The 14610-nt window shown below is 43.2% G+C and overlaps 1 protein-coding gene across 1 annotated transcript; it reads right to left on the bottom strand.

Moving 5' to 3' along the window:
- Positions 1–200: 200 nt before the first annotated feature.
- Positions 201–4046, bottom strand: LOC123120626 (uncharacterized). Its single transcript, XM_044540630.1, has 5 exons — positions 3787–4046; positions 3583–3702; positions 2341–2444; positions 740–794; positions 201–665 (listed from the first exon to the last, which is right to left on the bottom strand). Exons 1-5 carry the CDS (start codon positions 4044–4046, stop codon positions 488–490), a joined length of 717 nt encoding a protein of 238 aa, XP_044396565.1. The 3' UTR covers positions 201–487.
- Positions 4047–14610: the final 10564 nt, after the last annotated feature.

Here is a 14610-nt window from a genome sequence, read left to right as displayed (position 1 = left end):
GGCAAATCAGGGAAAGGAAAAGGAAAGTGTTCAAATTTAGACATAAACAAGAGATGAAGGGTGTTCAACGAAGAACCGAGATGACGAATAGTAAACATTACAGTGAAATGTGAATATCACCACCATCAGCATGCTTCCCATTTGGATATCACAAAATTAAATTCAAAGTGCATAGTGCAATCATTGTTCGCAACAAATGCTGCTGAAAAAGATTCGATGAAATGAATCTAGCATCGCCTAACACGCAGGGCAGGTTATTTTTAAAAGATAACTTGCATGCCTCAGGTAGCATATACCTCAAGACTTAAGGCAACAAATTTTTCACAACACATGCTGCTGAAACTGGTTCAACGAAATGAATCAAGCATCACCTACATACATCTGCTGGACAGATTTTCATTATATGATAACTTGCAAGCTTCAGGTTGTTGCATGTCTTCAGGCTTGAGAAGAACATACAACAACCCACTAGCCTGCTGTTATCCCATCAGGTCTCCTTGGATGCTTGTCTCTTGCCAGGTGTTAGATTGTTTTCTGTTGCCAAAACACCTGCATTATTCTTTGGTGAAGCTTCAGCTACCAAAGATGGAGAATCCCTCCTCTCATGGCTCTTCTTCTCTTGGAGAAAATTTACCGGGTTCGCGTACGAACTTGTACATGGCCACCTACAAACGAAGAATGGAGATGAATGCCATATTCAAATTTGAGATATTTACAGAAAAGCACACAGAAAACACACCTACTTGAACGGATGGTTTCGCCTTCAACAATAGTTTCTTCTTCAAAGATTTTTCCTATTAACACAACAAAGAGAGGAACTGAACGTTGACATGGTCTAATAGCAAAAAGAAGGGGCCGACTTATACTTAATAATAATCAAGAAATGTGAACATAATTATCAGTCATTTACACAAGTTTGCAGACTAGCTGTTGTACCAGTGTTCACTACTGAGTTCTGAAAAAGGCAAATATGCAAATTGACCTAAAAGACCACCTCAGCAATGAGATGTCCCATTCCATAAAGTCACTTTTTTTATCCTCTTTTCCCCTGAGAATTCATTTAAGTAGGAGTCTGCTAGTGGACACTAGTAAAGTATATGGAAATTCAAAAAGGAAATGGCAGCTTATCAGAAAATGTGACCATAAAGTATGTAACTATTGTTAATAATTTTCATTAGTATGTTCCCATAACCATAGAACCGTAGTGCTTCAACATGTTGATCGAGTCACTTGTTAAATAAAAGGGTCAATTCACAAAGTGTAATCAATAACCATATACCATGACTACTCAATGCTGAATTGCTGACTAAGTAACATGGCCCCATACTAAGAAACAATGGATCATTGTCAATATGGAGTGACAAACTAGGAATGAAGATCAAATATAACATGTACTTGTGCATAAATAATTACAATCAAAGTTCATAGAGTATATGGAAAATGTCATGTGGGAGATATCATTCATTGGCAAAAAAAATTAGCCGTGTTTCTTGTTGAAACTTAGGGTTACTGGTAGTAGGTCACTAATTTAACAATTAAAATGTGACCTTTGGTAGAGATATTTCAAAATCATGTATCAGATTTTCAGTTATTGATGTCTGGCTGACATGTGAATGAAAACACGCAAGTTATTTCCTTATTACCATGCAGCGAAACAACAAGACAGGCTGTATTTTTTCATTTACAATATGAACAAAGTAACTCGCCCGAAATCAGATGAGTTTAAATCAACCCCGCCTCTACATATTTGGAAGTCGTACATTAGAAAATAAATAAGTAGAAACATCATTATATTTCGAGATCAACTATCAAGATGCGACGCCTGACGCAGAGGTTGTGTGCTTATTGGTATGGAGCTCTGGCCCCACAAGGCTTGCGGTATTTAAAATTCTGGTAGATGTTGATTAGAAACCATGTTTTTATTGACGCGATGAAACTTGAATGTTTTTCAATTCAACATGTACTATGCAATGTCCCGTTGTCCTCTTTATACAATGATATAACTGGATTTAGAAGGCGTAAAATTTGCAACAGAATTCTGTCCTTAACTTAATTGTGGAGCAGATAGCAACTAATATGTAGGATGCTTTTTGTCCTGACCCACACTGAAGAAAACTTAAACAATACAACTATGAGGTTTAGTTCCTTCTACTTATTTCATCCAATTTTTTTTTAAAGCAACTTGATGCATTGTGAACAAATGGCAACTGCTACAAGACCAGACGAAAAGAATGGCCTATCTGACATCAAAAACAAGTTTAAAGAAGTACAGAGTACTAGGTGATTAAATCTAAAAAGGTGAGTCTATTTAATGCATGAAGCTGAAGACTTCAGAAGTACCTCCGTCAAAAGCCTTATTAGAGAAGTATTTGGACTTAATGCGGGCTGCAAGTTCAGCTTGGTATCTGTTTACCTTCTGTTCATGCTCCTCGATTTCCGACTTACTGTACATGAGAATGCAAAGAACTTACATGTTTCATGATATTTTACAGCAACAACAAGAAGAAGATAAAATATGTAACAAATGATTAACTGTGCTCTGTCAAGGATGGGAAAACATGTAGATGTTCAAAATTCATGATCAATTTGGCCCTGAGGTGACGTGGAAGTATTGATTTGTCTTTTTCGAAGCCCATGTGTATTTAGTTTGCCTAAGACTTATAATAGTGCGAGCTTCCCGATATAAAAGGTTCAAATATTTACGGCAATGAAAATATTAGATGGAATAGAGGTGGCATGTTCAGGTTAATTAGGATATAAAGAAAGTACATGACTGTCGGAAACATAAGAACCAAAGCCACCTTCATTCTGTCATTGTTTGCCTTATTATTCTAGCCCTAGGTCTAGTAAAGTTATATGCCACTTATTCTCGCAAAAGAAGTAGTATGGCACTTCCACTCACAAAAAAGAAGCGACATGTCCTTGCAAATGATAGTAAAGTGTAACATCCTGAGTGACTCGAAACCAAGTCCAGCACAGACCTACAGAATGGTATCTGTGAGCAAAAATGCAGGCTGTCCTTTTTCAGAAGATAGATTCAACTTCACAACTATATCATTTGTGTTCAAAATAATCTGCGCTTACAATTTATTGTCAGGGAAACAATTTACCGCGTTACTCTTTTCTCTCTCTCTCTCTCTCAAAACAAAGCTTGTGTCTCGATGCATTGATAGAATGAATATTAATTACAAGCCTAAGAGTAGGCCGAAACAACCGGCCACTCAAGACAAAACCGCGTCGAACGGCTGACAGACACTCGTCACAACTGACATCAAATGCATTCTATCCTCATTCACCATGTTACTCCTACCTAGTCAAAATTTAAAAAATTAACTTCTCCAGCATGGGTTTGTGTACAATTGTTTATGTACATCTGAATTCTGAAGGATCAAAACTGAACAAAACATAAAGCGCATAGGCATGAAGTCTAAAATGGCATCCTTCTTGTTCTCTAGAGAACTCCATATGCTGAAGTGGAAAAGGCAAAATTGGAGGAGAACCATAAAACTGAACGGTGTGCTCATTCAATTGTGCACAAAGAACATTGTCGCTTTCAGACATTAAAAGGCAAAATTGACCCACCCCACTGCATCCATTGCAGTTGCAGGTTCGGACTTGACGGTGAGCATGGTTCCTCTCAGCGCCCAGCGGAACGCGGCGGAACCCCTTGGAAGGTCAGCTGCCACGCGAGCCCGCAAGAAACTGAACGCGTCGGAGAAAAATGAACACTCGGATTGCCGCGAAACAGAACGCGAGCCAGTTAGGGTTCGTCACCAGAAAACCTACCGAATCGACTCCACGCCAGTCCAGCGCAACGGGGGAGAAGAAGCCGACGGCGGGGCTGATGGGAGAAATTTCTCTGGGGTGGCGAGCTTCGGCGGAAAGGGGTGAGGGGAGCGCTGTCTGGGAACTCGCTTGACTATAGCTGGCCAAATGGGCCGTGCCAACCATGCCGGCCCGCGAGCACGCCCGGCACGGCCCGCCATGGGCCAGGCACGGCACAGGCTAAACGGGCCGGGCCCGGCATGCGGCACGCCCTGGGCCATGCTTGGGCTGCTAGGCTGAGCACACGGGCCGGCACGGCACGGCCTGATTATCTTTTTTTATATATCTCTATATGGCCCAACAGGTAAAAATAGATTAAAAACGTCCAGTGCGCCAAAATAGCAGGCAGACTAGTGGGCCTGGCGTGCCGGTGGGCCGGCCCGATTAGTAGCTGGGCTGCAGGCTGCAGCAGACGGGCCGGCATGTCCCATATAATAATCGTGCCTCGGCGGGCTGGGTCGTGCCAGGCACGATTAGGATAGGCCGGGCCGGGCAGGCCCGTTTGGCCAGCTATGCGCTTGACCCTTTATGAATTTGGTGGGCCCTTCTGGCCAGACTGGCAGCATCGTCAATGAGGTCGCGTTTCTTTCTGTTTCCAATGACGTACTCGAAAATGGTAAGGTCAAAAAATGAACGACGTAAATGGTAAAGAGTAAAGTGCCAACGAGGTGTATGCGCTTATTCTTTACTCTATTTTGTTTAAATTGGCAATTTGTTATTAAATACATTAATGTTTTTTACAGCTTTCATCCCCATTGTATTATAGATGCGTGTTAAACTCTGAAAATCATAAAATAAATCTTTAGATTTGTTTTTCAAAACTACAAGCATTAAGCAAAAATCTCAACATTCGGAACTTGAAGCATATTACGCGCATGCAATAGAAATCACGAAGATCGGAATTTGGATCCATGGAAAAAACGCTACCTCAAGGATGGAATGCAATCGGCCGTCGCCGCCACTACTTGCGCGACGTCGTCCTTGCTCCTTCGTGGCAGGTTTCTTGTGGAGTAGTGGGAGATCGAGGCTCCAGGGGCATCCAGCGCCAGCACCACCTGTCTATGAAGGGGAAGGGCGGCCGCCGCTGCTCTTCCCGCCCCGCCATTGCTCTTCCCATGACGAGGTGGGCGTGACATGGAGAAACTTGAATGGGAGATCGGGGCCTCGGCGAGTAGTAGCCCCTGGACGAAGAAGAAGAACTGGGATAGAGGCTGGATGGGGTCGCGGCAGAGGGTTTGCTTGAGCAGTCCCGGGTTCGCTCTCACCCTTGTCCGGTAAAAGCGGTCTATTTACTGTGGAGGATGGGGGAATCTGGGCTTGAGTTGAGTCGTGCTAGTTTGTACGGTACCCATTTACGGTCCAGTATAACCAAACATGTTTATGAGAATCTAGTAACAATGTAATTGAATGACGGGTAAAAAAAGTTTGAACAGAACACGTTCGAAACGTTCTTGGGTGTGAGACACAAAGAGGCGAACACAAGTAGACAAGACGCCCAAGAGTAACGAAGGAACTCAAATATGTACCCAACATTTTGAGAACATGGGAACAAAAAAAGATATATTAAAACATCAACATGCTAGATTGTACCAGAAACCAAAAACATCATTTGTAGAGGAGAATCATTTGGATACCTCACAGGAAATGAGCAAATAAAGGTACTAGTGTTTGATTGGCAAGAAAAAGACAAAAAGGTACATTGGAACTTTCAAAGGATTTTTCCACCGAGCTACCGAAGTATCCTGACCATCCCTCCTCATCGCCGATGGAACCAATGTGGGAGGCGGCCCCGCCTCTCCTTCCTTCGCATAGACATGCCATCGAAGGTGGTCGGGTTCGGTTGGCCTGAAAACGGATTGGGGGTAGAAGCGTGAAAAAGAGCCGTCTAAGGACGACAAAGCAGAAGCGCGGATAAACAAAATATGAAATACATAACCAGAGAGGAATTTCCCAGTCTGGGAATGGTAATGCATGGGACACATGAGTACACATGGCCATCCTTCACTCCAAAGCACGATGACACTCAAAAGTGGGGGTGGAGAAGGCCGAAGGGAAGTGAAAGCGAGTTAGGGAGTCAACTCAGAACTCGCTTGACCCTCTATGAATTTGGTGGGCTAGACTGGCGGCACCAGGATGAGGTCGTGTTTCGTTCTGTTTCCAACGGCGTATTCATAAATGCTAAGGTCAAAAAAGGAAACATGTGGTATCTATACTTACTATTAAACAAGCGAACTTTATCTTTCTTAAGGCCACTCCGCAAGTGTACCCAGCCTGATAACTATCGTCAAATTATCCCAGCAAATCACATCTAACAGTCAAGATTAATCGAATCTGATATTGTGATTGTACCTAGCAATTAACAACGGCGGACGGTTACTCTGCCAAATATGTGTTCCGTGGAAAACGTAATCCACTCTTCTCGGAGCAATCAAACCCCCAAAGCACTCTTCTCTGGCCTTCCTTCCATGTCCTCACACCCTCCCCAGGGTTGGATCGCCGCCGCCAGCCTATAGTCGTTGGATCGAGGGCAGCCTACGGTCGTCGGATTGAGGGCACAACTCTCTTCTCCGGCTGCCCCTGACACCAACCCACCACGCTACGTCTACCGGGCTGACGACGGCCAAGACAGAAGTCCGACGTGCGGTGCAGGAATGAGGAGCTTGATGAGGCCGAGCTGGGCTTCGAACAAGGCAAGGCGGTAGTCCACACTGATACGTCTCCAACGTATCTATAATTTTTGATTGTTCCATGCTGTTTTATTATCAATCTTGGATGTTTTATAATCATTTGATATCATTTTTTCGTACTAACCTATTAACATAGTGCCAAGTGCCAGTTGTTGTTTTTCCATGTTTTTTACATCGCAGGAAATCCATATCAAACGGAGTCCAAATGCCACGAAACTCCATGATGATTTTTTATGGGACAGAAGGAAGGCAATGGGCCCTGGTTGCACCTGGGGGGTGCCCCGAGGGGGACACAACCCACCAGGGCGCGCCAGGAGGCCCAGGCGTGCCCTGGTGGGTTGTGCCCCCCTCGGGTGCCCCCCGGACCTCCTCTTTGCTCTATAAATACCACAATATTTCAGAAACCCTAGAAGAAGCGTCGAAATATTCATCCAACCGCCGCAGAGTCCAGAACCACCAGATCCAATCTAGACACCATCACGGAGGGGTTCACCAGTTCCATTGGTGCCTCTCCGATGATGCGTGAGTATTTCTTTGTAGACCTTCGGGTCCGTAGTTAGTAGCTAGATGGCTTTCTCTCTCTCTCTCTCTCGCTGAATTCTCAATACAAAGGTCTCTTGAAGATCCATATGATGTAACTCTTTTGCGGTGTGTTTGTTGGGATCTGATGAGCTTTGAGTTTATGATCAGTCATATCTTTTTATATCCATGAAAGTTATTTGAGTTTCTTTGATCTCTTATAGCCTCGTATTTCTTCTCCGATATTTGGGTTTTGTTTGGCCAACTTGATCTATTTATCTTGCAATGGGAAGAGGTGCCCGGTAGTGGGTTCGATCTTACGGTGCTTGATCCCAGTGACAGAAGGGGAACCGACACGTATGTATCGTTGCTACTAAGGATAAAAAGACGAGATCTATATCTACCGCCATATAGATAAACGGATCTTGTCTACATCATGTCATTGTTCTTATTGCATTACTCCGTTTTTTCATGAACCTAATAGACTGGATGCATGCTGGATAGCGGGCGATGTGTGGAGTAATAGTAGTAGATGCAGGCAGGAGTCGGTTTACTAATCTTGGATGTGATGCCTGTGTAATGATCATTGCCTGGATATCATCATGAGCATTTGAAGTTCTATCAATTGCCCAACAGTAATTTGTTTACCCACCGTTTGCTATTTTTCTCGAGAGAAGCCACTAGTCAAACCTACGGCCCCGAGTCTTCTTCTCATATATTTGCCTTGCGATCTACTTTTCCTTTGCATTTTTATTCAGATCTATTAAACCAAAAAATACCAAAATACCTTGCTACGTTTTATCTTTATTTATTTTATTTGGCGTTCGATCTATCAATCTACTACAATTTACCTCACATCCACTTGCCTATCTTGAGGCGCCGTACCCCGGAAGGGATTGACAACCCCTTTAACTCGTCGGGTTGCGAGGTGTTGTTGTTTGTGTGCAGGTGCTGTTTACGTTGTGTTGCCTGGTTCTCCTACTGGTTCGATACCTTGGTTTCATAACTGAGGGAAATACTCTACCGTCGCTGTGCTACATCATCCCTCCCTCTCCGGGGAAATACCGACGTAGTTCCAGCTGCCATCAAGGAGAATTTCTGGCGCCGTTGCCGGGGATGATCAAGTCAAGATAGTCCCCCGTCAACTTGCCAATTTCTGGCGCCGTTGTCGGGGAGGATCTTCAACATAACCAGGTTCTTAATCACAAATCTCATCTCCTTGCAATTTATATTATTTGCCATTTGCCTCTAGTTTTCCTCTCCCCCACTTCACAAAAATTTGTCGTTTTATTCGCCTCTTTTTTTTCCGTTTGCCGTTTTCTCGTCAGACCTATTCTCTGCTTGCAATCATGAGTGATTTCGGCATGGCACAAAAAGATGACGGCCTGACCCCTAAGATGGGACGTACGGGCAATCTGGATGCTAAAACTTTTATCTTGGGGCAAGGGAACATTATGGGAAAAGAACGTATCCAAGAATTTTTCAATTTTGTTGGGAATCTAAGTCTTGATGATGCCCCTATACTTAAAACTACTAGATCTTATGCGGATGCTATTTCAGCACTAGTTCTGAAACTTGAAAGTAAATTTATTCATACTCATCCTACTTTGCAAAGATTTTTTTTGAGCTCCCCGATATAAAGAATCCTAGGGCTAAAAAGTTGGCCACTCTCGTTCTTATGAATGAGTTTGACTACATAATTCGGGAAGCTAGAGAAATCTTTGACATTTATGGTATGAATCGTGAAAAACCTGTGATAGATGAAATTATCTATAATAGTGACTATGCTTTGAGACATTTGCTTGGGGATAATAAGATCTTTGGTGAGAATCTTAAAAAGGAGGTCCCCGTTCTAGAAACAATCCAACAAGTTTTTAATAATGTTAATCAACACTACTCTTGGATTGTTGCGGGAAATCAAAGGGGTTATGATGAAAACCAACTAAGGAATGCTAAAGTTTCCATGGATAATATGTTTTATGTTGTGTTTACAAAACCCCATGATGAAAACACTTCTAAGAAAACTAAGAAGAACAAGGATGACAAAACTTAGATCCTTGCCTTATGCCTAGCTAAGGGCGTAAAACTATAGCGCTTGTTGGGAGGCAACCCAATGAATAAAATTCATTTTTGCTTTTTGCTTTCTGTTCTTCAGTGTTAGCATGATTATGCTACTGTTATGATTGTGTTATTATGTTTTAATTAGTGTTTGTGCCAAGTAAAGCCTTTAGGATCTTCTTGGGTGATAGTTGTTTGATCTTGCTGAAAAAGACAGAAACTTTGCGCTCACGAAAATAATTTTCATAAATCACATAAAAGAGCTTTTACCCTGATTCTTTTTGCAGAAGATTAATATACAAATTAACCTGTTCGTCCTAATTTGGTAGAATTTTTGGAGTTCCAGAAGTATTCGCAAAAGTCAGATTGCTACAGACTATTCTGTTTTGACAGATTCTGTTTTCATTGTGTTGTGTGCTTATTTTGATGGCTCTATGATTTTCTTTGATGAGTTTTTGCCATAGAAAAGTTGGAATACAGTAGATATAATACAAAAATAAAATATGAATTGGTTTGACACATCACTTATGAAGGAAATATGCCCTAGAGGCAATAATAAAGTTATTATTTATTTCCTTATATCATGATAAATGTTTATTATTCATGCTAGAATTGTATTAACCGAAAACATAATACATGTGTGAATACATAGACAAACATAGTGTCACTAGTATGCCTCTACTTGACTAGCTCGTTGATCAAACATGGTTGAGTTTCCTAGCCATTGACATGAGTTGTCATTTGATTAACGGGATCACATCATTAGGAGAATGATGTGATTGACTTGACCCATTCCGTTAGCTTAGCACTTGATCATTTAGTATGTTGCTATTGCTTTCTTCATGACTTATACATGTTCCTATGACTATGAGATTATGCAATTCCCGTTTACCGGAGGAACACTTTGTGTGCTACCAAACGTCACAACGTAACTGGGTGATTATAAAGGTGCTCTACAGGTGTCTCCGATGGTACTTGTTGAGTTGGCGTATTTCAAGATTAGGATTTGTCACTCCGATTGTCGGAGAGGTATCTCTGGGCCCTCTCGGTAATGCACATCACTATAAGCCTTGCAAGCAATGTGACTAATGAGTTAGTTGCGGGATGATGCATTACGTAACGAGTAAAGAGACTTGCCGGTAACGAGATTGAACTAGGTATTGAGATACCGACGATCGAATCTCGTGCAAGTAACATACCGATGAAAAAGGGAACAACGTATGTTGTTATGCGGTTTGACCGATAAAGATCTTCGTAGAATATGTGGGAGCCAATATGAGCATCCAGGTTCCGCTATTGGTTATTGACCGGAGACGTGTCTCGGTTATGTCTACATAGTTCTCGAACCCGTAGGGTCCGCACGCTTAAAGTTCGATGACGATCAGTATTATGAGTTTATGTGTTTTGATGTACCGAAGGTAGTTCGGAGTCCCGGAAGAGATCGGGGACATGACGAGGAGTCTCGAAATGGTCGAGACGTAAAGATCGATATATTGGACGACTATATTCGGACATCGGAAAGGTTCCGAGTGATTCGGGTATTTTTCGGAGTATCGGAGAGTTACGGGAATTCGCCAGGGAGTATATGGGCCTTATTGGGCTTTAGGGGAAAGAGAGAGGGGAGGCTGCGCGCCCCCCAAGGCTTAGTCCAAATTGGACTAGGGGGAGGGGCGGCGCCCCCTCCTTCCTTCTCTTCTTTTTTCCATTTCCTTCTCTCCTACTCCTACTACTTGGAAGGGCTCCTAGTTCTACTAGGAAAGGGGGAATCCTACTCCCGGTGGGAGTAGGACTCCCCTAGGGCGCGCCATAGAGAGGGCCGGCCCTCCCCCTCCTCCACTCCTTTATATACGGGGAGGGGGCACCCCATAGACACAACAATTGATCTCTTGATCTCTTAGCCGTGTGCGGTGCCCCCCTCCACCATATTCCACCTCGGTCATATCGTAGCGGTGCTTAGGCGAAGCCCTGCGTCGGTAGCAACATCATCACCGTCATCACGCCGTCGTGCTGACGGAACTCTCCCGTGAAGCTTTGCTAGATCGGAGTTCGCGAGACGTCATCGAGCTGAACGTGTGCTGAACTCGGAGGTGCCGTACGTTCGGTACTTGGATCGGTCGGATCATGAAGACGTACGACTACATCAACCGCGTTGTTCTAATGCTTCCGCTTTCGGTCTATGAGGGTAGGTAGACACACTCTCCCCTCTCGTTGCTATGCATCATCATGATCTTGCGTGTGCGTAGGATTTTTTTTGAAATTACTACGTTCCCCAACAGTGGCATCCGAGCCAGGTTTATGCGTAGATGTTATATGCACGAGTAGAACACAAGTGAGTTGTGGGCGATACAAGTCATACTGCTTACCAGCATGTCACACTTTGGTTCGGCGGTATTGTTGGATGAAGCGGCCCGGACCGACATTACGCGTACGCTTACGCGAGACTGGTTCTACCGACGTTCTTTGCACACAGGTGGCTGGCGGGTGTCAGTTTCTCCAACTTTAGTTGAACTGAGTGTGGCTACGCCCGGTCCTTGAGAAGGTTAAAACAACACTAACTTGATGAACTATTGTTGTGGCTTTGATGCGCAGGTAAGAACGGTTCTTGCTCAGCCTGTAGCAGCCACGTAAAACTTGCAACAACAAAGTAGAGGACGTCTAACTTGTTTTTGCAGGGCATGTTGTGATGTGATATGGTCAAGGCATGATGCTATATTTTATTGTATGAGATGATCTTGTTTTGTAACCGAGTTATCGGCAACTGGCAGGAGCCATATGGTTGTCGCTTTATTGTATGCAATGCAATCGCCCTGTAATTGCTTTACTTTATCACTAAGCGGTAGCGATAGTTGTAGAAGCAATAGTTGGCGAGACGACAACGATGCTACGATGGAGATCAAGGTGTCGCGCCGGTGACGATGGTGATCATGACGGTGCTTCAGATATGGAGATCACAAGCACAATATGATGATGGCCATATCATATCACTTATATTAATTGCATGTGATGTTTATCCTTTATGCATCTTGTTTTGCTTTGATTGACGGTAGCATTATAAGATGATCTCTCACTAAATTTTAAGATAAAAGTGTTCTCCATGAGTATGCATCGTTGCCAAAGTTCGCCGTGCCGAGACACCACGTGATGATCGACTGTGATAAGCTCTACGTTCATCTACAACGGGTGCAAGCCAATTTTGCACACGCAGAATACTCGGGTTAAACTTGACGAGCCTAGCATATGCAGATATGGCCTCGGAACACTGAGACCGAAAGGTCGAGCGTGAATCATATAGTAGATATGATCAATGCTACCTCTTGAGCACTGCGTTGGTTTTCCCTTGAAGAGGAAAGGGTGATGCATCAAAGTAGCGTAAGTATTTCCCTCAGTTTTTGAGAACCAAGGTATCAATCCAGTAGGAGGCTACGCGCGAGTCCCTCGCACCTACACAAACAAATAAATCCTTGCAACCAACGCGATAAGGGGTTGTCAATCCCTACATGGTCACTTACGAGAGTGAGATCTGATAGATATGATAGGATAATATTTTTGGTATTTTTGTGATAAAGATGCAAAGTAAAGAAAGCAAAATAAAAACGGCAAAAGAAATAGCTTGTTGATGGGAGATTAATATGATGGAAAATAGACCCGGGGGCCATAGGTTTCACTAGTGGCTTCTCTCAAGAGCATAAGTGTTTTACGGTGGGTGAACAAATTACTGTTGAGCAATTGACAGAATTGAGCATAGTTATGAGAATATCTAGGTATGATCATGTATATAGGCATCACGTCCGAGACAAGTAGACCGACTCCTGCCTGCATCTACTACTATTATCCACACATCGACCGCTATCCAGCATGCATCTAGAGTATTAAGTTCGTAAGAACAGAGTAACGCTTTAAGCAAGATGACATGATGTAGAGGGATAAATTCATGCAATATGATAAAAACCCCATCTTGTTATCCTCGATGGCAACAATACAATACGTGCCTTGCTGCCCCTACTGTCACTGGGAAAGGACACCGCAATATTGAACCCAAAGCTAAGCACTTCTCCCATTGCAAGAAAGATCAATCTAGTAGGCCAAACCAAACTGATAATTTGAAGAGACTTGCAAAGATAACCAATCATACATAAAAGAATTCAGAAGATTCAAATATTGTTCATAGATAAACTTGATCATAAACCCACAATTCATCGGTCTCAACAAACACACCGCAAAAGAAGATTACATCGAATAGATATCCACGAGAGAGGGGGAGAACATTGTATTGAGATCCAAAAAGAGAGAAGAAGCCATCTAGCTAATAACTATGGACCCGAAGGTCTGAGGTAAACTACTCACACTTCATCGGAGAGGCTATGGCGTTGATGTAGAAGCCCTCCGTGATCGATGCCCCTCCGGCGGAGCTCCGGTACAGGCCCCAAGATGGGATCTCGTGGGTACAGAAGGTTGCGGCGGTGGAATTAGGTTTTTGGCTCCGTATCTGATCGTTTGGGGGTACGTAGGTATATATAGGAGGAAGGAGTACGTCGGTGGAGCAACATGGGGCCCACGAGGGTGGAGGGCGCGCCCAGGGGGATGGGCGCGCCCCCCCTACCTCGTGGCTTCCTTCTTGATTTCCTGACGTAGGGCCCAAGTCCTCTGGATCATGTTCGTTCCGAAAATCACGTTCCCGAAGGTTTCATTCCGTTTGGACTCCGTTTGATATTCTTTCTCTGCGAAACTCTGAAATAGGCAAAAAACAGCAATTCTGGGCTGGGCCTCCGGTTAATAGGTTAGCCCCAAAAATAATATAAAAGTGAATAATAAAGCCCAATAATGTCCAAAACAGAAGATAATATAGCATGGAGCAACCAAAAATTATAGATACGTTGGAGACGTATCAATCAACATAGTGATGTTCACCATTGAAAACTACTCCATCTCACGTGATGATCGGACATGGTTTAGTTGATTTGGATCACGTGATCACTTAGATGATTAGAGGGATGTCTATCTAAGTGGGAGTTCTTAAGTAATATGATTAATTGAACTTAAATTTATCATGAACTTAGTACCTGATAGTATTTTGCTTGTCTATGTTAATTGTACATAGATGCCTCGTGCTGTTGTTCCATTGAATTTTAATGCGTTCCTTGAGAAAGCAAAGTTGAAAGATGATGGTAGCAATTACACGGACTGGGTCCGTAACTTGAGGATTATCCTCATTGCTACACAGAAGAATTATGTCCTGGAAGCACCGCTAGGTGCCAGGCCTGCTGCTGATGCAACTGACGACGTTAAGAACGTTTGGTAGGGCAAAGCTGATGACTACTCAATAGTTCAGTGTGCCATGCTTTACGGCTTAGAACCGGGACTTCAACGACGTTTTGAACGTCATGGAGCATATGAGATGTTCCAGGAGTTGAAGTTAATATTTCAAGCAAATGCCTGGATTGAGAGATATGAAATCTCCAATAAGTTCTATAGCTGTAAGATGGAGGAGATGTTGGGGATCGTTGCAGAAATTTAAAATTTT

Source organism: Triticum aestivum, chromosome 5D (genome assembly GCF_018294505.1).
Source record: "Triticum aestivum cultivar Chinese Spring chromosome 5D, IWGSC CS RefSeq v2.1, whole genome shotgun sequence".
Classification (NCBI taxonomy): domain Eukaryota; kingdom Viridiplantae; phylum Streptophyta; class Magnoliopsida; order Poales; family Poaceae; genus Triticum; species Triticum aestivum.
This window is presented reverse-complemented; position numbering and strand designations above follow the sequence as displayed.

Excerpts from the sequence above, each read along its gene's own strand:
- LOC123120626 (XM_044540630.1), bottom strand. The coding sequence starts at position 4,046 with ATGGCCCAGGGCGTGCCGCATGCCGGGCCCGGCCCGTTTAGCCTGTGC. Across the intron at positions 795-2,340 it reads TAATAAGGCTTTTGACGGAG|GAAAAATCTTTGAAGAAGAA; the intron begins GTACTTCTGAAG and ends TTGTGTTAATAG. Across the intron at positions 666-739 it reads GAAACCATCCGTTCAAGTAG|GTGGCCATGTACAAGTTCGT; the intron begins GTGTGTTTTCTG and ends CTTCGTTTGTAG.